Consider the following 27,433-nt stretch of genomic DNA (forward strand, 5'->3'; position numbering starts at 1 on the left):
CAGAAGCGTTAAAAAATGTTTCTGCCTTTTCATCTGTCAGACACAGTCAGGTACCTGAACTGTGGCTGGATAAACCACCATGCAGTGTAAAAAACAAGGTGTATCAAAGGAGATCCCTGAATGTCTGCTAAAATACACTATATAGCGGTAGTTAAAGGGGTTCTCTGTTTTATTTATACTGATGACCTATCCTCAGGATAGGTAATCAATATCAGTTCAATGCGGGTGACTCCCGGCACCCGCTCCGATCAGCTGGTTGAAACAAAGGCTGCGGTCCTGCGAGCACTGTCTTCTCCTCAGCCATTGCAATTGCAGCAGTGAGCAGGTGTAATTGCATCTAAACCGTCTCATTCACTTCTATGGGACGGCTCTGTAGTGTTCACTTAAATAGGAAGGAGCTGTCGCATAAAAGTGAATGGGGCGGCTTAGGTGTAATTACCCTTTGCTCACCGCTGCGATATCGACGGCGAACAGGTAAACAATGAACGGAAGGCTGCGCTCGCATAGAGCTGATCTGTGGGGGTGCCCCCACCGATATGATATTGATGACCTATTCTGAGGATAGGTCATCAATATTAAAATCCCGGGTAACACCTTTAAACAATAGGTTATTTTATGATGATACAATGCATACTGGTTACTACAATATTATAGGGTTAATTGTCTCCGTGGGCACAACTGAGGAGAAAGCAGTGCTTGCAGGAGTGCGGCCTTCTATTCAAACAGCTGATCGGCAGGGGTGGTGGGAGTCGGATCCCTGCTGATCTGATGTTGAAGATCTATCCTGAGGATAGGTTTTCAAAATAAAGCAGAGAACCCCTTTCAAGGGTTAATACGAACACATATTAGTAAATCAAGTTACAACAAAAGCCATTGTTTGCTATTAACCTGTAAAAGCTCCAGTTTGTCATAAGTTTCTTACAAAGAGTGACAACTGAAGGTGCTGGACCACAAAAATGGCAGATGCAATAGAATAGTTAGAGCCAAGGCTGCTCTTACCTAAGTTTCCGTTACACTTGTCTAAAGCAAGCGATGCTTCTTTTGGCATTAGTTCACGGGCAACTTCCATTTGTACAAGGCCTTTAGCATTTCGAATACAAGACACTGCTTTGCCATGTGTAGCTCCTTTCATACATTCACCATTGACCTAGAAAATATATTGCATTTATTAGTTGTCAACGTCCTATCTGTTGTCATTAAATGATTCACACTGTCCATTTTAGTAATTTCTTAGTTGATTTTATCAATAAACAATTTGTCTGTAAATATCAGAATTTTTTGTGAAGAAAGACTTTAAACATGTTTAAAAATTCAGCATTTTCTGGACATATTGATATACAAGTAACCATGGGGCCCACTTTGAATAGTGCCCAACTTTATCATGACCACCTTCAGCAGCACGCTCAGAAGATGAAAAGCTTATGATTATTTGAATCGCTCTAATGCACACAGGGATGTCACAGTACAGGGGTAATGCACACAGGGATGTCACAGTACAGGGGTAATGCACACAGGGATGTCACAGTACAGGGGTAATGCACACAGGGATGTCACAGTACAGGGGTAATGCACACAGGGATGTCACAGTACAGGGGTAATGCACACAGGGATGTCACAGTACAGGGGTAATGCACACAGGGATGTCACAGTACAGGGGTAATGCACACAGGGATGTCACAGTACAGGGGTAATGCACACAGGGATGTCACAGTACAGGGGTAATGCACACAGGGATGTCACAGTACAGGGGTAATGCACACAGGGATGTCACAGTACAGGGGTAATGCACACAGGGATGTCACAGTACAGGGGTAATGCACACAGGGATGTCACAGTACAGGGGTAATGCACACAGGGATGTCACAGTACAGGGGTAATGCACACAGGGATGTCACAGTACAGGGGTAATGCACACAGGGATGTCACAGTACAGGGGTAATGCACACAGGGATGTCACAGTACAGGGGTAATGCACACAGGGATGTCACAGTACAGGGGTAATGCACACAGGGATGTCACAGTACAGGGGTAATGCACACAGGGATGTCACAGTACAGGGGTAATGCACACAGGGATGTCACAGTACAGGGGTAATGCACACAGGGATGTCACAGTACAGGGGTAATGCACACAGGGATGTCACAGTACAGGGGTAATGCACACAGGGATGTCACAACACAGAGATAATGCACACAGTGATGTCACAGTACAGGGGTAATGCACACAGTGATGTCACAGTACAGGGGTAATGCACACAGGGATGTCACAACACAGAGATAATGCACACAGTGATGTCACAGTACATCACTTTTATGGTAAGAGCAGTGAGACTATAGAGCTCTCTGCCTGAGGAGGTGGTGATGGTGAGTACAATAAAGGAATTCAAGAGGGGCCTGGATGTATTTCTGGAGTGTAATAATATTACAGGCTATAGCTACTAGAGAGGGGTCGTTGATCCAGGGAGTTATTCTGATTGCCTGATTGGAGTCGGGAAGGAATTTTTTATTCCCCTAAAGTGAGGAAAATTTACTTCTACCTCAGTTTTTATTTGCCTTCCTCTGGATCAACTTGCAAGATGACAGGCCGAACTGGATGGACAAATGTCTTTTTTCGGCCTTATGTACTATGTTACATGGATACTGCAGACAGTGTTATCACAACACAGGCATAAGGCACACAGTGATGTCATAATACAGAGATAATGCACACAGGGAAAAGGCACACAGTGATGTCACGGTAGAGGAATTACACAAACACTGATCACAAAGCACAGGAGTAAAGAACACCATGATATAAGATAGGAATAATGGACACAAAAGACATAATGCATAGGAATAACGCAAAACGTAATAAAGCAGAGAAGGAATAATGCACACATCAGGAGGACAATGGGACTTTACTGTGACTGCATTAGAACGTTAGGGGTCATTGATTATAGTGCTATGCCAGTTTTCTGGAGTAGAAAAGTCACACATTTTGTCAGTGCCAGTCTGTGACAAAATTTGCAGTATTTTAGCTTTCTAATACCCTTGCATCTTTCCGAAAAAAAAACACTGTTGTGAACGACAGGAGGTGGAGCGCAGGCGGAGCCTCTACGGCCTGACTGATCTAACAGCATGTGTACCTCTTGATACATTTTTTGGATCTTCTTCCAGCATGGTTTTTACTCAGACTGGGGTATGATATGCCACTGTTTAGTAAATGACCCCCATTGCCTTGTGATTCCACTCACATATAACAATGCCCTCTAGTGGCTAACATACTATGCTACATGGAAATTCACAGAAGATTTGGTTTTATTGCCTTTTCATATGTCTACTAGGCCATATTTACGTAATACAGAGACCATGCTATAATCTACAGCTAAGAGCATCTTGTAGAATATTTATTACTATGCTGATATGGGTTATTGTTTTATCATTAGAACCTCTAATAAAAGGGAATAAGAATAGTCTCACGTTCTACTTTTAGGTAAACTGGTGTATTTAAGTGCGTATAGAAAATAACATAGGACTTAAATTACCTTAAGTAATCTGTCTCCAACCTGTAAGCTCCCCTCTATGTCAGATACACCCCCAGGATTGATGGACTTGACAAATATCCCATATTCGCCTCCCACCAGGGAAAATCCCAGCTCTCCAGATAGAGGCTTTTCCAAAACAACATGGAATAATCTGGCCTTTATGGGCACACAGAAACAAAGAGATTCAGATTAGGCCACGTATATATATATATATATATATATATATATATATATATATATATATATATATATATATATAGTATAAGGGAGCAACATACTTGTTTACACAGAGTCCTATCTTATACATTTTCCAATTTAAAAAATGTTTACATTTTAAGTCACTTTCTAGTCATTTTGTTAATCATGTTTTATGAAGATCTCATAAATGTACCTATACCTTAGCCACATTCATTAAAACAGATTTTTTCCTCAATTCCTGACATTTCATCCTAGTACACATTCCCTCTCTTAGGTCAGTTAGGATCACTACGATATTTCAAGACTGAAATTTGAAGACAGTCACATGACCGTAATTTATGGGTCCGCATCTGTTCTGCAATTTTGCGGACGAGATCCGGACCCATTTATTTCAATAGGCCCACAAAAGATGCGGACAGCAAACTGTATGCTGTTCTCATGTGTATGTCCGTTCCGCAACCCCGCAAAAAAGATAGAACAGGTCCTATTCTTGTCTGCAATTGAGGACAAGAATAGGCATTTTTATCATAGGCTAGGCTGGTATCCGTGTTTTGCGGATCCACAATTTGTCCAATTTCTCTAATACTAGATACAATGATTCATTTCCGCTTTTATTTCTTTCATCACATTCCCAGTGGCTCAGAAGTTTATATACATGTGGTTAGTATTTGGTAGCATTGCCTTCATCCACAATCTCCTCACAATAAGTTGCTGAAATTTTGGCCCATTCCACCTGGTGTAACTGAGCCATGTTTGTGGCCTTCCCTTCTCACACACTTCTGTTTCAATCAAATTTATTAAAACTTTGAAAAATTATACTGCATCTCCGAATCAAACTGCGTAATAGTAAATCTGTCTTAGTTGTCCATAGCAACCAATCAGAAATCAGCTTTTATTATTTCAGAGCCCTGTAGGAACTGAAAGCTGAGCTCTGATTGGTTGCTATGGACAACTAAAACAGATTAGGCAAATAGACTCTTAGGCAGTTTGATTTGGAGATATTGGAGGTACGCTACTTTTTCATAGGCCACCCTGTACAACAAATGTATAGGCTAAATCAGCTATTGATTGTATATAGAAGATTTCTATATACAGTTTTGATGTGTATATAAATTTAGCAGTTGCTTAATTAGCATTTTTCGAGTCACTCCAGTTATTAGGGTACTTAGGGTGTTAGAATCCGGCATGCAGTTCCGGCAACAGAACTGCCTGTTGGATCCGGCAAGAACTTTTTTTTCTGGATACGTTAGACTGATCCGGTGATATACCGTATCCATCTCATCCGACAAAGTATTGTCACAAGTGGCTTTTCTATGCTGACCATGCCTCTTTCCCAAAGAGGGGGCATGACGAAGGCGGGGAGGGGGCGTCACCAGTGGGCCCAGCTAATGAATCATATTTTAGGCTAGTTTTCTGACGTAAAAAAAGACTAAAAACTACAGCAGGTTGGAGGTGTCAAGATGTCATCCATTAATACCGGCAATCAAAATGAAAAACTAATGTCAATGGCATCATTATTGCAATACAAAATCCAATCACTTCCTTTAAGGCCTCTTTCACACTACAGTATGTTGAATTCAGTGTTTTGCGTTCCGTTTTTCACGGATCCGTTGTTCCGTTTTTTGCTTCCGTTGTGGTTCCGTTTCCGTTCCGTTGTTCCGTTCCGTTTTTCCGTATGGCAAATACAGTATACAGTAATTTCATATTAAAAATTGGGCTGGGCATAACATTTTCAATAGATGGTTCCGCAAAAAACGGAACGGAAACGGAAGACATACGGATGCATTTCCGTATGTGTTCCGTTTTTTTTGCGGACCCATTGACTTGAATGGAGCCACGGACTGTGATTTGCGGCCAAATATAGGACATGTTCTATCTTTTCAACGGAACGGAAAAACGGAAATACGGAAACGGAATGCATACGGAACACATTCCGTTTTTTTGCGGAACCATTGAAATGAATGGTTCCGTATACGGACCGTATACGGAACGCAAAAAACGGACCGTATACGGAACGCAAAAAACTGTAGTGTGAAAGAGGCCTAAGGCTGTATATAACTTACTAAACCTCTCCAGCTCAATCTCGTATGCTAAAATCAATTACGGTAATCTAAATTATTAATACTAGCGCTAAACATTTCCCTAGCTACTGTATGGAACAAATGATTAAAATCACACAGCAAATAAAGTCCATTCCCTATTTAGGAATACGCTCATAGAAGTACCCAGCTAAAACCTTAATAGAAAATCATTTCAAAATAAATTTGAAACATTAAGAAGCAGTAAAATGATGCTGCACAAAATGATAATCTTACCAAAATACTCTATAGACTAAGGATTATTACTATGAAAATCCCTAGTCTAATTTGCCCTTTTTCATGCTCAAATGAATGGCCTAAGAAAATACCAAGAACTGCATTTAACACTATGTTTAAAGAGACATTGAGGATTTGGATTACCAAATTTAAAATTATATCACAAAGCTGTTATTTATGATCAATTGAAGAATTGGTGAAATATTTCTTCCAAAAATGGTCCATTATCAACCGAGGAGGCCCTCTAGATAGTAACACACTATATGCTTTCCATGGGATTGAGGTCAGGGCTTTGTGATGACCACTCTGAAACTTCACTTTGTTGTCCTTAAGCCATTTTCCCACAACTTTGGACGTATGCAGGGGATCACTGTTCATTTGGGAGACCCTTTTGCAGCCAAGCTTAAAGTTCCTGGCTGATGTCTTGAGATGTTGCTCAAGACATACACGGCCACCCTTCAGTCGCAGCTATGGGAGTACTGGCTCGGCTTTTTTTGGCAGTCCCACAGCAGTGAATGGCTTGCTCTAGATTCACTGCTATAGGATTCTTAAAAATAGCTGAGCACGCAGGCTCAGCTATTTTTGGAAGTCTCAGAGTTGAATGGAGAGGACAGCGCACATGTGCACTGTGCTCTCCTTCACTTTGAGGGCCCCATTCTGTTGATAGGAGCAGTTTCTAGAGGTGTGACCTGCATAACCTAGCTGACATTTTGATCAAAATATATTTGCTAAATAACTCATATTCATTTTATATAGAGAATAGCATAGCATTAGTTTTTATAGTCTATGTTTGCAGAGTGCTGTTGCATTGTGTTTGCTTTTATCTGAGATCTGTGACACATCCTAACGCTATGCCACAACTGTTGAGACGGGAAATCCCTTAAAGTGCTGGGATAGCCCTACCAGGCTCAGTGGCTAATTTGATGTTGATGATTTTAGTGACAGATGCCACTATGTTCTAAGTGTTCATGCTAAATTACAAGATACTGAACCGCATGAGACTTGACCTACAGTAGGAAAAAATGTTGGTGGTCACACATTTGCACTGTGAGTGGCATATAGTATTACACAACACCTATTCAAATATTCTTTACTATTGCTTTGCACTCTAGTAAAGAGGTGCTATAGTAGTATAAGCACATAATGACAATTACCTCTGAAGCATACACATCTGAATTGTCTTTTATGTGCTTCAGACGCTCTCCGCTTGAATAACCTAAAAATATAGGAATAGTGTAAGAGCACGGAAAATTACCACATTGGCCAGTGGCATGCTTGCATTCTTATGTGTCCATTTCCACAATTTAAAGAATAAGACAATATCAAGACCTTATTAAAGATATTTTAATTTTACAAATTTAGATATTTCATTTATATACTGTACATATATCATCGGGGCATAGCGAGGGGGGGCAGCTGGGGCACATAGGCTGGGCGGCTCATTTACATGGTAAAGCAGGGAGCCCTTGAGTGGAACAATGCTGGGGGAGTAATGCGGAATCCTTGTCCCAGGTGCTGGAAAACCCAGCTTTACCTCTGCATATATACACATGTATATTTTCACACATGGAGGATATGGGGCACTTCTCTATACTTTCCATCCATCTACATCAGAAACCGGTGAAAAGTAGATTAAAGAAGGCCATAACAGAAAAATGACACTTACCATTAATTTGGATGGGTTTTGAGTCCACGTTAACAAGGTTTTTATTGCTTGGAACCACTGGATTTCCCTCCCTGTGTTAAAAAGGAAAAAAATACAGACATATAAATGACACAGTAAAGAATAAATAACATGAGAATTACATAATAATGTAAAAAAATAAAAATTATATATGTATTAACCCCTTCACTACCGAGCCACTTTTCACGTTTTGCAAATCTGACATGCATCACTTTATGTGCTAAAAACTTTGGAACGCTTTTACTTATCCGAGCAGTTCTGAGACTGTTTTCTTGTGACTCACTGTACTTCATGACAGAGGTAAATTTGAGTTGATATTATTTCACCTTTATTTATAAAACAATCCAAAAATTACCAAAAATGTGGAAAAATTCTAAAATTTTCACAATTAGAATTTCTCTACTTTTAAAACAGATAGTAATACCTCGTGAAATAGTTATCAATGAACATTCCCCATATGTCTGCTTTATTTTGGCATAATTTTGTAAATGTAATTACATTTTTTTAGGATGTTATAAGGCTTTGAATTTTAGAAGCAATTTTTCAAATTTTCAACAAATTTTCCAAAACCATTTTTTTAAGCACCAATTCAAGTGATTTTGAGGGGCTTTCGTAATGGAAACCACCCATAAATGACCCCATTTTAGAAACGACACCATTCAAATTATTCAAAATTGACGTTACAAACTTTGTTAACCCTTGAGGTGTTTCACAAGAATTAAAGGAAAATGGAGGTGAAATTTCAAAATTTCATTTTTTCGGTAGATTTTTTTATGTCAATGAATTTTTTCTTGCAACACAGCAAGGTTTGACAGCAAAATAAACTTCAATATACATTGCTCTGATTCTGCAGTTTACAGAAATACCCCATATGTGGTGGTAAACTGCTCTATGGGCACGTGGCAGTGGTCAGAAGGAAAGGAGCACCATATGGATTTTGGAGGCAGATATTGCTAGAATGGTTTTTAGGCACCATTTTGTATTTGTAGAGACCCTGACTTACCCTACAGTGGAAACCCTCAAAAATGGACCCCATTTTGGAAACTACACCCCTTAAAGAATATATTAAGGGGGGTACTGAGCACTTTGACCCCTTAAGCGTTTTACGGAACTTGGAAACACTTGGCTGTAAAAATGAAAAGTTTCATTTCTTCCAATAAAATGTTGATTTAGCCTCAAAATTTTCTTTTTCACAAGGGGTAACAAGAGAAAAAACACCCCATAATTTGTTACCAATTTTATCATGAATACAGCAACACCCCATATGTGCTGGTAAACTGCTGGGAGGGTACATGGCAGGATTCAGAAGGGAAAAAGCGCCATATGGCCTTTGAAGCAGATTTTGATGGATTGGTTTACTGGTGCCATTGCTTTTTATTTTTTTAATGATTGTCTTATGTAGGGGCTCAATTTTGCGGGATGTTTCCACTGGTACCATTTTGGGGTACATAAGACTTTTTTAATGGTTGGCATTACACTTTTTGTGAGGCAAGGTGAAAAAAAATGGCTGTTTTGGCAGGTTTTTTTTATTTTATTTTTTACAGCATTCACCTGAGGGGCCATCTCATAGGATATTTTTATAGATCAGGTTGTTACAGACACGGCGATACAGAATATGTCTATAATGTTTTATTTTAGTTAAGTTTTACACAGTGAAAGCCTTTTGGAATATAATAAAATCTTATTTTTGTGTTGCCATTTTCTTAAAGCAATAGTTTTTTGGGGCAGATTGTCTTAGCTAGGGTCTAATTTTTTGCAGGATGAGATGATGGTTTGATTGGTAACATTTTTGGGTACATAAAACTTTTTGATCGCTTGATGTTCCATTTTTTGTCACCTTGCCTCACAAAATGTGTCTGTTTTGGTATATATATATATATATATATATATATATATATATATATATATATATATATATATATACACACCAAAACAGACACTTTTTGTGAGGCAAGGTGACAAAAAATGGAACACCAAGCGATCAAAAAGTTTTATGTACCCAAAAACATTAGCCCCTACCTAAGACAATTCCAAAACAAAAACAAGATTTTATTCTGTTCAAAGAGGCTTTCACTGTGTAAAAAATAATACCATCACACCATTCTTTGTAAACCCTAGAAATGGTTGTGCGTGAAAATCCCAGTAACTGAGCAGATTGTGAAATACTCAGACCGGCCCGTCTGGCATCAACAACCATGCCACGCTCAAAATCACCTTTCTTTCCCATTCTGACATTCAGGAGATTGTCTTGACCAGGACCACAACCCTACATGCATTGAAGCAACTGCCATGTAATTGGTTGACTAGATAATCGCATTAATGAGAAATAGAACAGGTGTTCCTAATAATTCTTTAGGTGAGTGTATATAATGAAAGGCTGCATGCTATATTTTAATGTCCAACTAAGGGAGACCTAAGAAGTCACAACTTATGCCAGCAGACCAAAAAAACTGTTCCAACAGGGAATCACTGCAAGATTATTGGACATATGTGAACAGGGCCTAAGTAATCAAGAAAAGCGTGCCAACCTGCTAAACTATAGTTCTGTCATTTCCATTACTAAATTAGTTGAGTTGATTTTTAGATGAGCCTAATACCCTTTACTGTACTACAATGGTTGGTCATAAAATTATGTAAAGAGTAGTGTAGTTATATATTCATATAATCTCTGATGTTATCATCCTTGTCTAGTGTTGGATAGCATGCAAGCAATGATAAGACTGCAGCAAATCTGCTTGATCTTTATTCTTAATGCCAAATTGTACCCATGGACACAATAAACCCTATAATATTGCAGTAAGCAGTCTACATTGTATCATCAGAAAATTATCTATTGTTTAAAGGGGTTTTCCGGGATTTTAATACTGATGACCTACTCCGGCAGGAGTCCAACACCCTGCACCTCCACTGATTGGCTGGTTGAAGAGAAGACCGCGTTCCATGCGAATGCCACTTTCCTTTCATTCTTCACCTGCTCACCGTCGACATCACAGTGGTGAGCAGTGTAGTTACAGCTAAGCCATCGCATTCACTTCTATGGGACGCTCCTTCCTATTCAAGTGTATAGGAACGACGAACAATCCCATAGAAGTGATTGGGACGGCTTGTAATTACACTTGTCGGACCCCCGCCAATCTGATATTGGAATTTTGGGAAGAAAGGGATGCAAATAAGCTCTTTACAAGCTCTGCCTCCAATTCCACCAGATGTAAGGCAGCGATTCTATAAATCAGCGTTTGACCCTTTAAATAGCATGTATGGCCTATAAGTCTCCTCACGCTGATTAAGGAGCTCTCTCCCCAAGGAGAGATAGTACCCCCCAAATCCTGACAGACCTCTCACCCAGTCAAGCCAGTACTCTCTGCTCTAGACTGATGAGGGGAAATCACCCCGAAACACCAGTCTGCAGATGAGGTGCTCACGTATTTATTATCAAAGTCAGGTTTCAAGGTCTATTTAAGGCCCCTTTCAAACGGGCGAGTATTCCACGCGGGTGCAATGCGCGATGTGAACGCATTGCACCAGCACTGAATCCTGACCAATTCATTTCTATGGGGCTGTGCACACGAGCGGTGATTTTCACGCATCACTTGTGCGTTGCGTGAAAATCGCAGCATGCTCTATATTGTGCGTTTTCCACGCAAAGCAGGCACCATAGAAGTGAATGGGGCTGCGTGAAAAATCGCAAGTGCGTATGCGGTGCGATTTTCATGCACGGTTGCTAGGAGACGATCTGGATGGAGACCCGATAATTAAGGGAAAATAATAGCATTCTGAATACAGAATGCATAGTACAATAGGGCTGGAGGGGTTAAAAAAAATAAAAATGTTTAACTCTCCTTAATCCACTTGCTCGCGCAGCCCGGCATCTCTTCTGTCTTCTTCTTTGCTGTGTGCAGGAAAAGGACCTGTGGTGACGTCACTCCGGTCATCACATGATCCATCACCATGGTAAAAGATCATGTGACAGACCATGTGATGACTGGAGTGACGTCACCACAGGTCCTTTTCCTGCACACAGCAAAGAAGAAGACAGAAGAGAAGCCGGGCTGCGCGATCAAGTGGATTAAGGGGAGTTAAGTTATATTTTTTATTTTTTTTAACCCCTCCAGCCCTATTGTACTATGCATTCTGTATTCAGAATGCTATTATTTTCCCTTATAACCATGTTATAAGGGAAAATAATACAACCTACAGAATACCTAACCCAAACCCGAACTTCGGTGAAGAAGTTCGGGTTTGGGTACCAAACATGCCGATTTTTCTCACGCGCGTGCAAAACGCATTACAATGTTTTGCTCTCGCACGGAAAAATCGTGCACCTTTTCCCGCAACGCCCGTGTGAAACCAGCCTAAAGGGTCAAACATTGACTTCTAAGATAGCTGCCTTACATCTGGTAGAATTAGAGGCAGAGCTTGTTAAGAGCTCATTTGCATCCCTTTCTTCCCTATATTCGACTAAGGCCCCTTTCAAATGAGCGAGTGTCACGCTGAGGGTCCGCAGTGCATCACCCGTCCTGAACTTCCAGCACTGCCGTGGTCGCATAGCATTATATTGATTTATGATGCTATATAACTCTTACAGTTCTGGAATGTATTGGATAACACTGACAGTATTATGTCAGTGTTATCCAATATATTCCAGACCTCTAACGGTTACATAGCATCATAAATCAATATAATGCTAATGCTATGAAAGGGGCCTCTTTTACAGCATCTTTTGATAAGGTTACATGGGTTTAAACAAGCAATCCATTTTTCTTGTGCCCCCCAAAAGTAACCTACACAAGCAACCCCTTTCTGGCTACTTTACTGCAGGAGAAAACAACTCTGTTCCCGACTGTTCTATGAAAGTTTATGAAGGCCATGATGTGAGTCTCATAGACTTGTAGTCTATAGTCCTGTAGTGATGACTTTTTGTTTAGCCAAACACCAGCATTAGTGTCAGAAAGCTTAGATCCCATTAGTCAATGGGGATACAGTGGTTTGCGGCAGCATCCAGCTATGCTGGAGCATTCTTCTCCTTTGCCAGAACAGGCTGCCGGAGTTCACAATGCATATGTGAACGTAGCCTAAACTAGAAAGTCAAGCAAGGCTGTTTGTCCAAACAAATGAGGACGTTAAGAACCAGGGCAGGAAATGGAATACATGGAGCGACTTCAAAAAATGATATCCTGTTAATATGTAATAAAACATTTTCATGGCAGTGTCTTTTTAAAAGATAACATGCTTCCTGAAGTGGAGGGTGCAGGCAGCCAGCATTGTATTTTTAAAGAGGTTGCCCTATCCTCAAAAAACTCAAAACCTATCCTCACGCCTGGGTGTACTAGGAAAACAATGTACCTATCACTATAAAGATACATTTAAGGTGGGTTTAGATGCTCCAATGTACAGGTGATTGTCGGGAAGGAAGCGTTCCTTCCCAACAGTCGGCTGCTCGCTCAGTGAAGGAGACCGCTGTATTTACACACATCGATCTCATTCACAGTATCAGGACGAGGGATCACTATTGTGATCACTCGTCCCCATGGAGAATCATTGTTTCTGGGCAATAGACCACACAATATGCTGCCCAGAAACGATGATTGATGTGCCTGCATGACGACAGGATCACCCGATGAACAAGCGTTTCGCTCATTCATCAGGTGATCAGCTCATTAATTAGTACAGGAATATGTATCTACAAATAAAACAAAATGTAAAATTCACTTTAAAGGCTATGGGCACCTTCGGGGGCAATTTATTTTAGGATTGTATTCTAGTTATTTTGGGCTAAAAAAATTATTTTTAATTGGTCTTTATTAAAAATGTCAGCTACTTTCCCAGTATAACTGCGTAATCTGTATCTGCAGATCATTAGGCTTTGTGTTTACATTGAATCCCTTCATCTGACAGCTCATGTGAATCCCTTATCTGTGATCTCCTGAAACTCAACACTTATTTAAGTCATATTCCTATTAGTGTGCAAAGCATTGAGCTGTAATGAGTATTTAAGAGCTGTGGAGAGTTCAAAGAACAGGGTTAGGGTACTTTCACACTTGCAGCAGAGGATTCCAGCAGGCAGTTCCATTGCCGGAACTGCCTGCCGGATCAGTCAAAACGTATGCAAACTGATGGCATTTTTCAGACGGATCAGGATCCTCGTCCGTATGACAAATGCATTGAAATGCCGGATCCGTCTCTCCAGTGTCATCTGGAAAAACGAATCCGGCATTTATTTTTTTCCACATTTTTTGCAGTCTGAGCATGTGCAGACCGCAATGCCAGATCCGTTTTGTCGGAACACTCGGGGCCAGATCTGGCATTAATGAATTTCAATGGGAAAAAATGCCGGCAAGTGTTCCGGAATTTTGAACGGAGATAAAACCGCAGCATGTGGCAGTATTATCTCCATCCTGAAAAGTCAAAAAGACTGAACTGTAGAGATCCTGATGCATCATAAAATGGATTGCTCTCCATTCAGAATATATTAGGATAAAACTGATCAGTTCTTTTCCGGTATTGAGCCCCTAGGACAGAACTCAATGCCGGAAAAGAATAACGCTAGTGTGAAAGTATCCTTACAGACTGAGCCGGTAGCTCTGCTGTATAATGGGACTCAATGTACATAGAAACTGCACATACACTCTCAGTTAACCCCTGTAGTGCAAGAACTGTTGAATTTTTTTTTTTTTTTTTATAAAGACCAATTGAAAAAAAGATTTTTGCTCATAATTAGTAGAATGCAATGATTAAAAAAATTGTCCTCAAAAGGTGTCCATAGCCACTATGCAGTCTAACCACATCTGTCTGCTCCCATTACCGCTAGTTAAACTCTTCATGAGGGCAGCAGTAGATGGGTTCTTACCTGGTAGCCTTCAAAACTACTACTGGAAGAGAAGATTCCAGAATATGTTTTACTTCCTCTAGTGTCATGTTTGAAGTGCTTTCTCCATTTATGTAATGTATGATGTCTAGTGGTCTCAAGGTTCCCTCCTGATCAGCCACGGAGCCTGGTTTGATATCTTCCACATATATCACCTGGGAAGGGCTGTTTGGACCTCCAGAGAGATTAAGACCTAGGTGAAATAATATTACAATGAAGTTAAATGCCACCAAACAGGAACAGAATATACAGCAAGTTGATCATATTACCTCTGTTAGAACCTTACCCAGAATGCCTTTGTTGCATGGAAGCGTAATATCAGGCAGGAGATGAGAAGGCACCTGTGGCTTAGGGATCTCCAGTACACGGCCAAGTACAAGGCGGACAGTTTTTGGAGCTGCCCTCAGTAGATTCACTGCTTCAGTATGGCTCATATTAGACACATCTACATCATTAACCTAATGATATGGGAGATTAAAAATTAACAAGAATTAAAAAAAATGAGAATGTGGAAAAGAAAGGCAGTAAAGGTTAATCATTTATGTGCGTAAACATATCCACATTTTAAGAAAGTCTCACAAAACAAAAAAGACTTCTCACTTTTATAAGCCGATCCCCAGGCTGTAGACGTCCATCACTTTTGGCAGGATCTTGAATGATATCATGAATATAACATCCAATGCAGTCACTGGCCTTGGTTACGGTAAATCCTAGGCTCCCCTTCTCTGATTTGGTCAGTGTGACATGAAGCTCCACCTCCTACAGAAACACGGGATATAAAGGGAGTTTTACATAACAATGCGGTACATGCACTCGGAAATTCTCAAGGAAGACCTACTGAGTTCTGACAGTAAAAATTTAATATACTGGAGATTATGTAATTAAATGGAAATAAGAAATTATAAATTCATTGAATGTGGTTTGGACCTGAAACTGGGATTAAGGCTGGTTTCCTATAAGCAAAATATGGGTATATTTTTGCACCCCTACAATGGATGCAAATTCTGGAATGACTGCAGGTCAAGTGACTATACAGCATCAGAAGGATCTAGGATGCTGTTAGTCTGAGTCATCAAACCTGTGGCTAAGGAGGAATGTGAGCCCCTAATACAGGTGCAAAAAAAGCTCCTGTATTTTGATCATGTGATACTAACTGCCAAACTGTAAGAGTGTGTGTGTATGTGTATATATATCTATTCACCAGGAAATTATAGTCTTATCCTTGATGTTCACATGGAAATTAGTTATTTACCAATGGCAATAGTCTACAGATAACAAAAAAGGTGATGAGGAGCTTAGGATGACTTACTGGCTCATAGTCTTCCAAGTCCTTCAGTCCTAGATTAAATGCTGACTGGTCATCAACAAATGTCTTAGAATTAGATAAGTACTCTTCAGAAAGGAGGACCGGAGGAATACTGGCACTGTGGGTTGGGGTCACATCTAGTGAAACTGGAGAAGGAGGACTGCTGCAGGTGAGAAATTAGTAAATATGTTTTTAAAATGCACTATATTCCATGTGATAAATAGACATACAGGGGTAGGTTCACATATTTTGCAACCAACTCCAGTAGCCTGTACCAGCAGAACAGATTACCGGAATTACCATATCCGGTGTAGCCGGATACTGACATACACTGTCGGATCCCCATTGCCTATAATGAGATCAGATAGACATCCAGCTGCATTCGGGCATAAATGTCGGCTTTTGGACAGAAAAATACTGCTGCATGACGGAAAGCAGCCAGATTCCCATCAGATCATATTGCAGTCGGTGGGGATTTGGCGGTGTGCAACAGTATCTGGCTATGCCGGATATGATAGATCCTGCAGTCTGTTCCTCTCCCAGAACAGACTACTGGGGTTGCTTGCCGCATATGTGAACCTATGTGAGCCCCCACTGATCACGAGAATAGGGACTCCGTATCCCTTGGGTCCCTGGAAATGAGTGGAAGGTTGGGCATCTGAACCGCCACTACATTTATCTCTACGCGAGTTCAGCAATCAACTATTCCCGGAACTCCTGCAGAAATGGAGTGGCAATGCACATGACCGACTTGCCATTCAGTTAATTTCAGGGGGGCCAAAGGGGTACAGGGTTCCCATTTCCATGATTGGTGGAAGTCCCAATGGTAGGACCCCACCAATCTAATAGTTATCCCTTATCCTGTGATAATTTCTCACCTGTCGGCTAGCTGTGGTTTATAAGGAGTCTGCTCTGGAGTGTAAAAGCTGGAACGAATTGTTTCTTCCTGGATGTCAGAGGTATCACACTGGGTGTGGGGCGCAGCCCGCGAAGCATTAGGTGTCTGGTAGACTGTAGCATTCCATGCTGATGTCTCCTCTTGTACGGGTATAAAGTCTTCATCATCCGTCTCACTACTATCACTATAGCTATCCCTCCTAGAAGGGTTTTTTAGCCTCCTAGCACTTGTGTCATTGACCTCCTCACTGTCATCATGGTCGGAGATATCCTCTGGATCCTGAGCAAAGAAATGATTAGCACCACTCTTGCTGCCTTGTGGTGTAGTTTGCTGCGGGGAGTTCAATGGTGTCTGCAAAAAAATTACATGCAAATATTACATTTACTAAACCATCAAACATAAATCAAACTAATAACCCCTTAAAGACCTTCGCCGTATATGTATGGCGGAAGTCCTATTCCCAAACATGGCGCCCGCTCGCATGTGCTGCGGGCACCATAGCCGCGGGGTTTCTATTTTAAATAGCAGAGACCTGCAGCACATGTATGCGATCAGCCATAAGGCTGATCGCATACATTTTACCCTTCAGATGCCGTGGTCAAATGTGACCATGGCATCTGATCAGTCCGGAAGCAGAAGTCGGGCGCTTCCGCTCCGGTAACAGCGTTCCCTAACGGAGATCGGGGAACCTGTTATATCTCTGAAATACATTTCTATTTCAGGAATATACCAATACAGGCCACTAGGTGGCAGCATTGTATTGGTATAGTGCAAATGATGTTTTCAATTATGGCTATTTAGCCATCAATGAACACAATGTTATTGTCACCCAAGTTGACTTAAAGTAAAAGAAAAATAAAAGATAAAAAAAAAAAAAAGTTCAAAAGGTAAAGAAATGTTTTTTCAGTATTAAAACGCAAGAAAAATTATACAAGTGTGGTATCGCTGTAACCGTACAGACCTGGAGAATGAAGATCACAGGTCAATTTTACCACATGGTATACAGTGTAAAAAAAAAAAAAAACACAACAACACTTTATGCGTTTTTTTCCCAATTCTACCCCATTTGGATTTTTTTTCCGCTTCCTTCTACATGGTATGCAACCATAAATGGTGCCATTAGAAAGTACAACTTGTCTCGCAAAAAATAAGCCATTATAAGGCTATGTGAAGGGAAAAATAAAAAATGTAGGACTATGGGAAAGCGGGGAGTGAAAAACGAAAATGCAAAAATGGAAAATCTCAGGGTCCTCAAGTGGTTAGACAAGTAACTGTATGAATATTGCAGAATTTAGTCTTAAAGGGGTTTTCTCAGCAAATAAAATGTATCATGTAAAGTTAATACAAAGCACTTTATTTTGATTGTCTATATTGCTTCCTTTGCTGGCTTCATTCATTTTTTCACCTCATTTTACCCTTCTCGTTTCCATGTTTACAACCACACTGCAATCCAGCAGCAGTGGCCATGCCAATCACAATACATTAGTAAGTGCCTAGTATTAACTGTCTCTACATGATAAATGCCATTTGCTGAAGTGAGACAATACATTTATTTTTATTCTCTGACCTGTTAGAAAGGTACATGACGTAAACTGTAGTGTAGATAATCTTCTCACCAGTGACTGTATTTGTGAGTTATAACCTCCCTTCTGATCCTCAGTTGTGTCATGTGGACAACACTCTGCCTCTCCAACTGACACAGGACAGGAAGTCAATTACTTCTCTATTCATTCCTATGAGACGGACATTGAGGCTGTCATAGGAATACATAGAGTAACTGACTTCCTGTCCACACATAAGATGCTGTGTTATTTGGAAATTCAGAGTGCTGGTCACATGACACAGCTGAGGATCAGAAGGGAGGTTATAACTCACAAATACAGACAACTGGTAAGAAGATTACCTTCACTACAGTTTACATCATGGACTTTTCTAACAGGTCAGAGAATCAAATTTTTTGCGGGAGTTCTTCTTTAAGGTTGCATATTTGGTGCATAGTGTTAATTTTATCCAAATGCATATTACTTAGTGTTTTGGTCTGGTGTGTGTAACATGAGAGGACACAACCCATGTACTGTTTTCTTACCTGGATTACAGAACTGATCTCTGGCAATAAACCACTGGGCGGCCTGCACATCAGCAAGGTGACTTCTGGAGAGGTTCCTCTCAAAGCAGAAATGACTTCCTATAAAGGAGACAAACGACAGTATATCGTTGATGGTTTTACATGCAAGGAAAGAACAAAAAGCTTAGCCACCTTGATGATAATAATGACATATAAGAGATAGATAGACAAATAGATAGATATGTAAAATATAAAAAAAAGAACTGGATCGCACATCCTCAATACTATGCTTTTATCTAAACTGCTTCTCTGCATAATTAACATCGCTTCTCAGCGCAATATATAGTATACCTACCCCTATGCTACATATAGTACATGAGGCATTAGTATAAAATTTGATCAAAAAGCATAGACCCACTCACCGCGACAAGGTTGCCTCATTGAATGGGACCCTAACCTAAGTATGGCGCAGCACTGCACGGCGACCACCAACGCAGCAGCAGCACCCCATCAGGAGACGGCAGGCAGCAGGACCCAGAAGCCAAACAGCACCCGCGCTGTCTGGCAAAGCCACCTTGGCACTGGGCCCCTCCAACCCATCAGGAGACTGCATTAGGGTACAAATTCCTACCTCTCAGTTGGAGTTCCTGAGAGTTACAGGGCGAGTTCCATACCTGTTCACATGGTGAGAGAATGTGATGGGGTCGGTTCCACACCTGTTCACATGGTGCAGTAATGCACGGCGGTCATTTTTTGCCTTGGTGCTGTCCCGATGGGTTGGTGGGGCCCAGTGCTAAGGTGGCTTTGCCAGACAGCGGGGGTGCTGTTTGGCTTCTGGGTCCTGCTGCCTGCTGGGGCGGTGCTGCTGCGTTGGTGGTCGCCGTGCAGTGCTGCACCATACTTAGGTTAGGGTCCCATTCAAAGAGGCAACCTTGTCGAGGCGAGTGGGCCTATGCTTTTTGATCAAATTGTATACTAATGCCTCATGTACTATATGTAGCATAGGGGTAGGTATACTATATACAGGGAGTGCAGAATTATTAGGCAAATGAGTATTTTGACCACATCATCCTCTTTATGCATGTTGTCTTACTCCAAGCTGTATAGGCTCGAATGCCTACTACCAATTAAGCATATTAGGTGATGTGCATCTCTGTAATGAGAAGGGGTGTGGTCTAATGACATCAACACCCTATATCAGGTGTGCATAATTATTAGGCAACTTCCTTTCCTTTGGCAAAATGGGTCAAAAGAAGGACTTGACAGGCTCAGAAAAGTCTAAAATAGTGAGATATCTTGCAGAGGGATGCAGCACTCTTAAAATTGCAAAGCTTCTGAAGCGTGATCATTGAACAATCAAGCGTTTCATTCAAAATAGTCAACAGGGTCGCAAGAAGCGTGTGGAAAAACCAAGGCGCAAAATAACTGCCCATGAACTGAGAAAAGTCAAGCGTGCAGCTGCCAAGATGCCACTTGCCACCAGTTTGGCCATATTTCAGAGCTGCAACATCACTGGAGTGCCCAAAAGCACAAGGTGTGCAATACTCAGAGACATGGCCAAGGTAAGAAAGGCTGAAAGACGACCACCACTGAACAAGACACACAAGCTGAAACGTCAAGACTGGGCCAAGAAATATCTCAAGACTGATTTTTCTAAGGTTTTATGGACTGATGAAATGAGAGTGAGTCTTGATGGGCCAGATGGATGGGCCCGTGGCTGGATTGGTAAAGGGCAGAGAGCTCCAGTCCGACTCAGACGCCAGCAAGGTGGAGGTGGAGTACTGGTTTGGGCTGGTATCATCAAAGATGAGCTTGTGGGGCCTTTTCGGGTTGAGGATGGAGTCAAGCTCAACTCCCAGTCCTACTGCCAGTTTCTGGAAGACACCTTCTTCAAGCAGTGGTACAGGAAGAAGTTTGCATCCTTCAAGAAAAACATGATTTTCATGCAGGACAATGCTCCATCACACGCGTCCAAGTACTCCACAGCGTGGCTGGCAAGAAAGGGTATAAAAGAAGAAAATCTAATGACATGGCCTCCATGTTCACCTGATCTGAACCCCATTGAGAACCTGTGGTCCATCATCAAATGTGAGATTTACAAGGAGGGAAAACAGTACACCTCTCTGAACAGTGTCTGGGAGGCTGTGGTTGCTGCTGCACGCAATGTTGATGGTGAACAGATCAAAACACTGACAGAATCCATGGATGGCAGGCTTCTGAGTGTCCTTGCAAAGAAAGGTGGCTATATTGGTCACTGATTTGTTTTTGTTTTTGAATGTCAGAAATGTATATTTGTGAATGTTGAGATGTTATATTGGTTTCACTGGTAAAAATAAATAATTGAAAAGGGTATATATTTGTTTTTTGTTAAGTGGCCTAATAATTATGCACAGTAATAGTCACCTGCACACACAGATATCCCCCTAAAATAGCTAAAACTAAAAACAAACTAAAAACTACTTCCAAAAATATTCAGCTTTGATATTAATGAGTTTTTTGGGTTCATTGAGAACATGGTTGTTGTTCAATAATAAAATTAATCCTCAAAAATACAACTTGCCTAATAATTCTGCACTCCCTGTATTGCGCTGAGAAGCAAATGTTAATTATGCTGAGAAGCAGTTTAGATAAAAGCATAGTATTGAGGATGTGCGATCCAGTTCTTTTTCTTATATTTTATATGTCCAATAGATAGATAGATCTGATAGATAGACAAACAAAGAAGACAGATAATTCAAAAGAAACAGATGGATATAAAGGTAAAAGATAAACCGATAAATAAATATGATTATTAGATAAATAGACAGATAGATAAATATATGATTAGAAAGCTAAACTAACAGATATACATAGTGACCGAAAGACAGAAACATAAAAGATAGCTAGCTTGCTAGATAGACAGAAATGTAGAAAATATATGATTATTAGAAAGATAGAGTAACAGATAAATAATTAGAAAGACAGATAGCTAGACAGTAACATGGAAGATAGATAAATATATGATTATTAGAAAACTAGACAGACAGATAGATATATGTTCTAGACCAGTGTTTCCCAACCAGTGTGCCTCCAGCTGTTACAAAACTACAACTCCCAGCATGCCCGCACAGCCAAAGGCTGTCCAGGCATGCTGGGAGTTGTAGTTTTGCAACAGCTGGAGGCACACTGGTTGGGAAACACTGTTCTAGACAAATGCAGATGCTAATAAAAAAAAAAAAAAATTTCATTATATATCAATGAAGGCAATTATATATATTTTTTTTAAAGTGCTTCTTTACCTGCTGACTAAGTCCTTTCAGTGAAGCTCCATTCACCTTAAGGATCACATCGCCAACATTTATTTTGCCACTTTCTGAAGCTGGTTGACCTGGGAAGAGCTTCTTCACCCGCACTATGCTTGATCCTACCTGACCAGGAATGAGGTTTTCTTCACGAGAAATGCTGAAGCCCAACCCAGAGCTATTCTTCACCAGTTTGACTTCAAACATATTTTCTGCAACATGAAACGAAGAAAGATAAAATGAATCATTTATACCAGGCAGTGAAAAGCAGTTTTTCTGTGGATTTGAGTGCTTTTCTTCTATCAAACAGAAAAAATAACGCTATGAAGGTAATTGATTTCTTCTATTTCAATATTATTGCGGCAGGAGTTTTCATACTAGACTGATTATAAAGTGAAAATATTGTGGACCACCACTAGGGGGTGGTGTTAGCTAGGATTGTGTAGAGCAGACTGCTCAACCTCACAGTGCGTTCAGAAAGTCTTCAGACCCCTTAACTTTTTTCACATTTTATTATGTTGAGGCCTTGTGCTAAAATTAAAATAAATCAAGTTTTCTCCCCACCTGTCCTCATCATGTCCTTGAGTGACCCAGCCATAGCCCTGACATGAACCCAATCAAACATCTCTGGAGAGATGTGAAAATGGCTCACCACCGATGGTCCCCATCCAACCTGACAGGTTTTGAGAGGATCTGCATAGAAGAATGGCAGAAAATCCCCAAACCAAAAATATAAACCCTTTGGCATGGTACCCAGAAGACAGAAGGCTGTAATCGCTGCCAAAGTTCCTTCAACCAAGTACTGGTAGGGACTGAATACTTATGTCAATGCAAGATTTTAGCTTTTCCTTTTAAATGAAGATTTCTAACATCCTGTTTTCACTCTGTCCTTACCAGGTATTTAGTTCAGATTGACGAGAATAAAGGTTTTTAGTTTTTTTTTGTTTTCGCACAAGGCTGCAACAGTCTGGAGACTTTCCAAATGCACTGTACAATATCACAGGAAGCCCAAATGGGCAGTGAGAAAGGCTGCTCCTTTATATGCATTCCTTGCTTTTATTGCTGTGATAACTAACGAGGTATAAATGATCTTAATTTTGCCATCTAATTGCAGTGTTATTAAGTGACAGTGGAAAATGTAGCAGGTTGCAGTTAGTAGCAATGCCTACGAGTACCTAGGGCATCCCCACACAGTTGGTATGCCCTCTTAGTGTTTCCACACAGTCGTTATGCCCACTGAGTGCCCCCCCCCACACAGTAGAATGCCCCCTAATAATAATAAAGCTGTGCTGTTAAAATAAAGACAAATCACTCACCTTGCCCTGTTCCCCTCGTAAATGGAGCTCATCCTGTTCTCCCCAGAACCTGCTAATGGCGGGACGTTGACAGTCATCGCACTTGTTCAACTGAGCACAAGATGACACAGGCCGGGAGATCATCATTCCCCAATCTCTGCGCTCTATTACGCGATGAGGTTATGACATTGTGCCTGCTGCTAGGCAGGGCACCAGCCGCCCATTGGTGAAGCCAGGACACTGCCATACACAGTAGATGGTCCAATTGGCAGGTTCAACTGATGTTCATTTAATGTGTACGATCACCTTAAAGGGGTTTTCACATCTCAGACAATGGTGGCATATCGCTAGGATATGCCACTATTGTCTCATAGGTGCAGGTCCCACCTCTACACGGAGAACGGAACCTTGAAAGTTGTGGAGGAAGCACTGCGCATGTGCAGCCGCCCTCCATTCATTTCTATGGGGATGCCGAAAATAGCCGAGCGCTGGGTCGGCTTTTTCCGTCGGCCCCATAGAAATGAATGGGAGGAGTGCCCACGGTGCGTTCCCATTTACTACTATAGGGAGAGTGATTGGTGGTGGCTGGACCCGGGGAAACCTGCAGTCCTCTGGCCACCACCTTCCCTGCTCCGTTCTATTTTCGTGGGACCTGCACCTACCAGACAATGGGGACAAATTCTAGCGATATGCCCCTATTGTCTCAGATTGGTTTACCCATTTAAGGTGCTAGACACTAATAAGTTATATCTATATCTGTGTTAGGGTCCATTTTCTGCTCTTTAAAATGGATCACACATGAAGCAGAGCTGTTGCTATCTGCTTTTTCATAGGACTTCAGGTAAACCTACTTCATTGTCATAACACAGTTATTATGATCAAGAACCCATGATGCCCTAAAGAATGATAAGTCAGCTCTGCTGCATCTGCATAGAATAGTAGGATTAATAAGCCAGCCTGATGTAAAGCAGTAGTGCTTGGAAAGCTAGACAGGCGTGAGCTTTAAACACAAATCATTCCTGTGCTGACATTTTGCAGGGCAGAGGCGATGTTCTCTTTCTGACACATGGTATTGATTATAGTCAGAAAACTTGCTGCGCAGCGTCTTTTCAGTGTAATTGCTCAATGTGACGGGGAGGAGCATTTCCCCTTCACTGCTCTGTGCCAGCACAAGTGCATTCTTCTACTGGAAAAGCTGCGCCACCCAAAGCTAGAACTTTATTACAGAACTGTTAGCCCTTCTGTTGAAAAGAACTGTAGTATAGGGACAAGGACTTATGTAGCTCCAAAAAAAAAAGCTCAACACAGATTTAGACGTTCTAGCCATAGATAGCGATTTCTGTTGAGGGTATACATCTGAAAACCCCCCCAAAAATGGTGTTCAAACATATATTGGGATGGGTACAGTCACTTCAATGGGTCAAACAGCGTTCAAAGGATTCTTTGTTGGGCTCCATTTTGAGCTGCTTTCTGTCTGTTTCTGGCTTTTTCGCTATTCTGTTCAGCAAAGAAGCCAGAAACCAGCATCTCCGCTCCATCTGTAATTGTCTTCCTAGGACAAAAGTAATGCAGAAGCAGCAATAGATGACTAGGTAGTCTATGTATCCTCACCGTCAGTAACAAAGCTGTATTCTGTGGGTGTAGTAGTCTTTTTGTTCTGCAGCTTGCTGGCATCTGCCTGGTTAGGTTGGGTGCACTGAGGAGTGACGGGGGCATGGACGTTAACAGCTGGGAGCTGCCCTTTTTCAAGCAGCAGCGTTACCACCTGCAACAATAACTAATATATTATTATTATTATTATTATAATATATATATATATATATATATATATATATATATATATATATATAGTACATAGTATTATAAGTACAATTTATAATAACACTTTTATACCAAGTCATTCCTAAACATATGTTCTTACTATGTGGATCAGGTGCACCCTGCTATCATACAGAAAACAGATGCACCAGGGTATAATGGATAATATGGCCAGATCTATAGGTGACAGTACCTTTACCTGTTCTCATCGAGTTTACAGGTTTACTAGCTTCTATCAAAATCAGACCTACTAAGGCTAGTTTCATACCAGCAGGCTGTTCCGGCATAGAATACTGGGAATCGGCAGGACAAAAACGTTTAATTCTAGGCATATTTACCGGGGAGTGACCAGATTTCTGCCATCCCCTTTATAGTGACAGCGGAATTTATTTATTTTTTTAAACTCAAACATTCTAAAAAAATATGAAAATATGTTTAGCATAAAAATGTGATTTAAAGTATCACTCCTACAATTGTTTTTTATTGAACTCTTAGAAAGGTACATTACGTAATCTGTAGTGAATGTAATCTTCTTCCCTATGACTGTATTTGTGAGTTATCCCCTTCTCTCTGATCCTCAGCTGTGTCATGTGACCAACACTCTGCCTCTCCAACTGACACAGGACAGGAAGTCAGTTACATAATACAGTTGAAAAAAAAAGACATAAGTCCATGAAGTTCAACCAAGGGATAGGTGGGGACGCGAATCCCAGAAGGAAGCGAGACTCCGATTTCTACATGTTTTCAAAAGCATTAATGTTGTTTCATGTATCTAAACCCTTTTTAAAACCGTCCACTGTTCCTGCTGTGACCACATCCTGAGGAAGTCTATTCCACAGATTCACAGTTCTTACAGTAAAGAAGCTATGACTCTTCTGGAGACTGAACTTTTTCTTCCCCAGTCGGAGGCAGTGCCCCCTTGTCTTTTGAGGGCATTTGACATTAAACTGTTTTTTACCGTATTTTTTGTATGGTCCATTTATATATTTGTAGTGCAGTTACATCTCTATTCATTCCTATGAGACTTGCATTGAGAATCCCATAGGAATACATAGAGAAACTGACTTCCTGTCCACAGATAAGATGTTGTATTTTTTGGAAAGTCTGATTGTTGGTCACATGACACAGCTGAGAATGAGAAGGGAGGTTATAACTAACATATACAGCCACTGGTAAGAAAATAACTTTCACTACAGATTACATCATGTACTGTATATTCCTGCGTATAAGACTACTTTTTAACACATGAAAATCTTCTCAAAAGTCGGGGGTCGTCTTATACGCCGGGTATGGCGGGCGCTGCAGTGCCGGGACGCCTGAATTATCAACAGAGAGAGCCCAGGCTATTGCCTGGGATCCCCAGCAGCTGAGAGCTGTGATGTAACCCACGGCATATGCCCCCCCTGCTCTGTACCTCTTATACCGCTCCCTGCTCTGTACCTTGTATGCCTCCCCCCTGCTCTGTACCTTGTATGCTCCTTGTACCGCCATCCTCCCGGCCGCTCGCATCTTGCTCCTACGCATGTGCGAGATTTCATGCAGCGAGCATGGATACACGGGATCCTCACGGCCGCTCGCATCTCGCTCCTGCGCATGTGCGAGATCTCCGTGCGGCGTATCTAAGTGCGGCGCAGATGTGCATATGTGAATGTGAATATGAAGAATAACATAACAAAAACATGTTCAGGGTATAGGTGGCACATGTTTAGGGTCTGGGAGGCAGGGAGGGAGGACAAGGAAGGTGGTGGGATGCAGGGATGGTGGTGATACCATGGGATGGCAGTGGTATCTAGGGATGGTGGTGGGATGCAGGGATGGTGGTGGGATGCAGGGATGGCAGTGGTACCCAGGGATGGTGGTGGGATTCAGGGATGGCAGAGGTACCCAGGGATGGTGGTGGGATGCAGTAATGTACTGCTGTGTGTTGAAAAAGGGGTAGTCTTATACGGCGAGTATATCCCAAACTCTATATTTTCAGTGTAAAAGTTGGGGGTCGTCTTATACGCCGGCATATACGGTACCTTTCTAACAGGTCAGAGTATAACATTTTTGTGGGATGCTTTTTTAAACAGGTTCATTTTCTGATGACACATTCCATTTAAAGGAAACTGTATAAGACTTAAAAGGGGTTGTATCAACTCAAGCATTGTTGGCATATAGCTGGGATATGCCACCCATGTCTGTC

The 27,433-nt window shown here is 41.2% G+C and overlaps 1 protein-coding gene across 8 annotated transcripts in view; it reads right to left on the bottom strand.

Moving 5' to 3' along the window:
* The window catches only part of PTPN13 (protein tyrosine phosphatase non-receptor type 13), a 192,425-nt gene that overhangs the window by 18,464 nt on the left and 146,528 nt on the right, over nucleotides 1-27,433 (bottom strand). For 7 of the 8 annotated variants that reach the window (XM_044303829.1, XM_044303821.1, XM_044303805.1 and 4 more), the window contains 12 exons: nucleotides 25,042-25,195; nucleotides 22,133-22,347; nucleotides 18,876-18,974; nucleotides 16,770-17,140; nucleotides 15,895-16,054; nucleotides 15,186-15,344; nucleotides 14,872-15,043; nucleotides 14,568-14,778; nucleotides 7,703-7,773; nucleotides 7,191-7,252; nucleotides 3,524-3,679; nucleotides 1,000-1,147 (listed from right to left, as the gene is read on the bottom strand). In XM_044303829.1, the coding sequence (XP_044159764.1) occupies nucleotides 1,000-1,147; nucleotides 3,524-3,679; nucleotides 7,191-7,252; nucleotides 7,703-7,773; nucleotides 14,568-14,778; nucleotides 14,872-15,043; nucleotides 15,186-15,344; nucleotides 15,895-16,054; nucleotides 16,770-17,140; nucleotides 18,876-18,974; nucleotides 22,133-22,347; nucleotides 25,042-25,195 (1,978 nt within the window). The remainder of the gene's footprint in view (nucleotides 1-999; nucleotides 1,148-3,523; nucleotides 3,680-7,190; nucleotides 7,253-7,702; nucleotides 7,774-14,567; nucleotides 14,779-14,871; nucleotides 15,044-15,185; nucleotides 15,345-15,894; nucleotides 16,055-16,769; nucleotides 17,141-18,875; nucleotides 18,975-22,132; nucleotides 22,348-25,041; nucleotides 25,196-27,433) is intronic. The other variant, XM_044303813.1, reaches the window with a different exon arrangement.

This window comes from Bufo gargarizans, chromosome 1, assembly GCF_014858855.1.
Source record: "Bufo gargarizans isolate SCDJY-AF-19 chromosome 1, ASM1485885v1, whole genome shotgun sequence".
Lineage (NCBI taxonomy): Eukaryota > Metazoa > Chordata > Amphibia > Anura > Bufonidae > Bufo > Bufo gargarizans.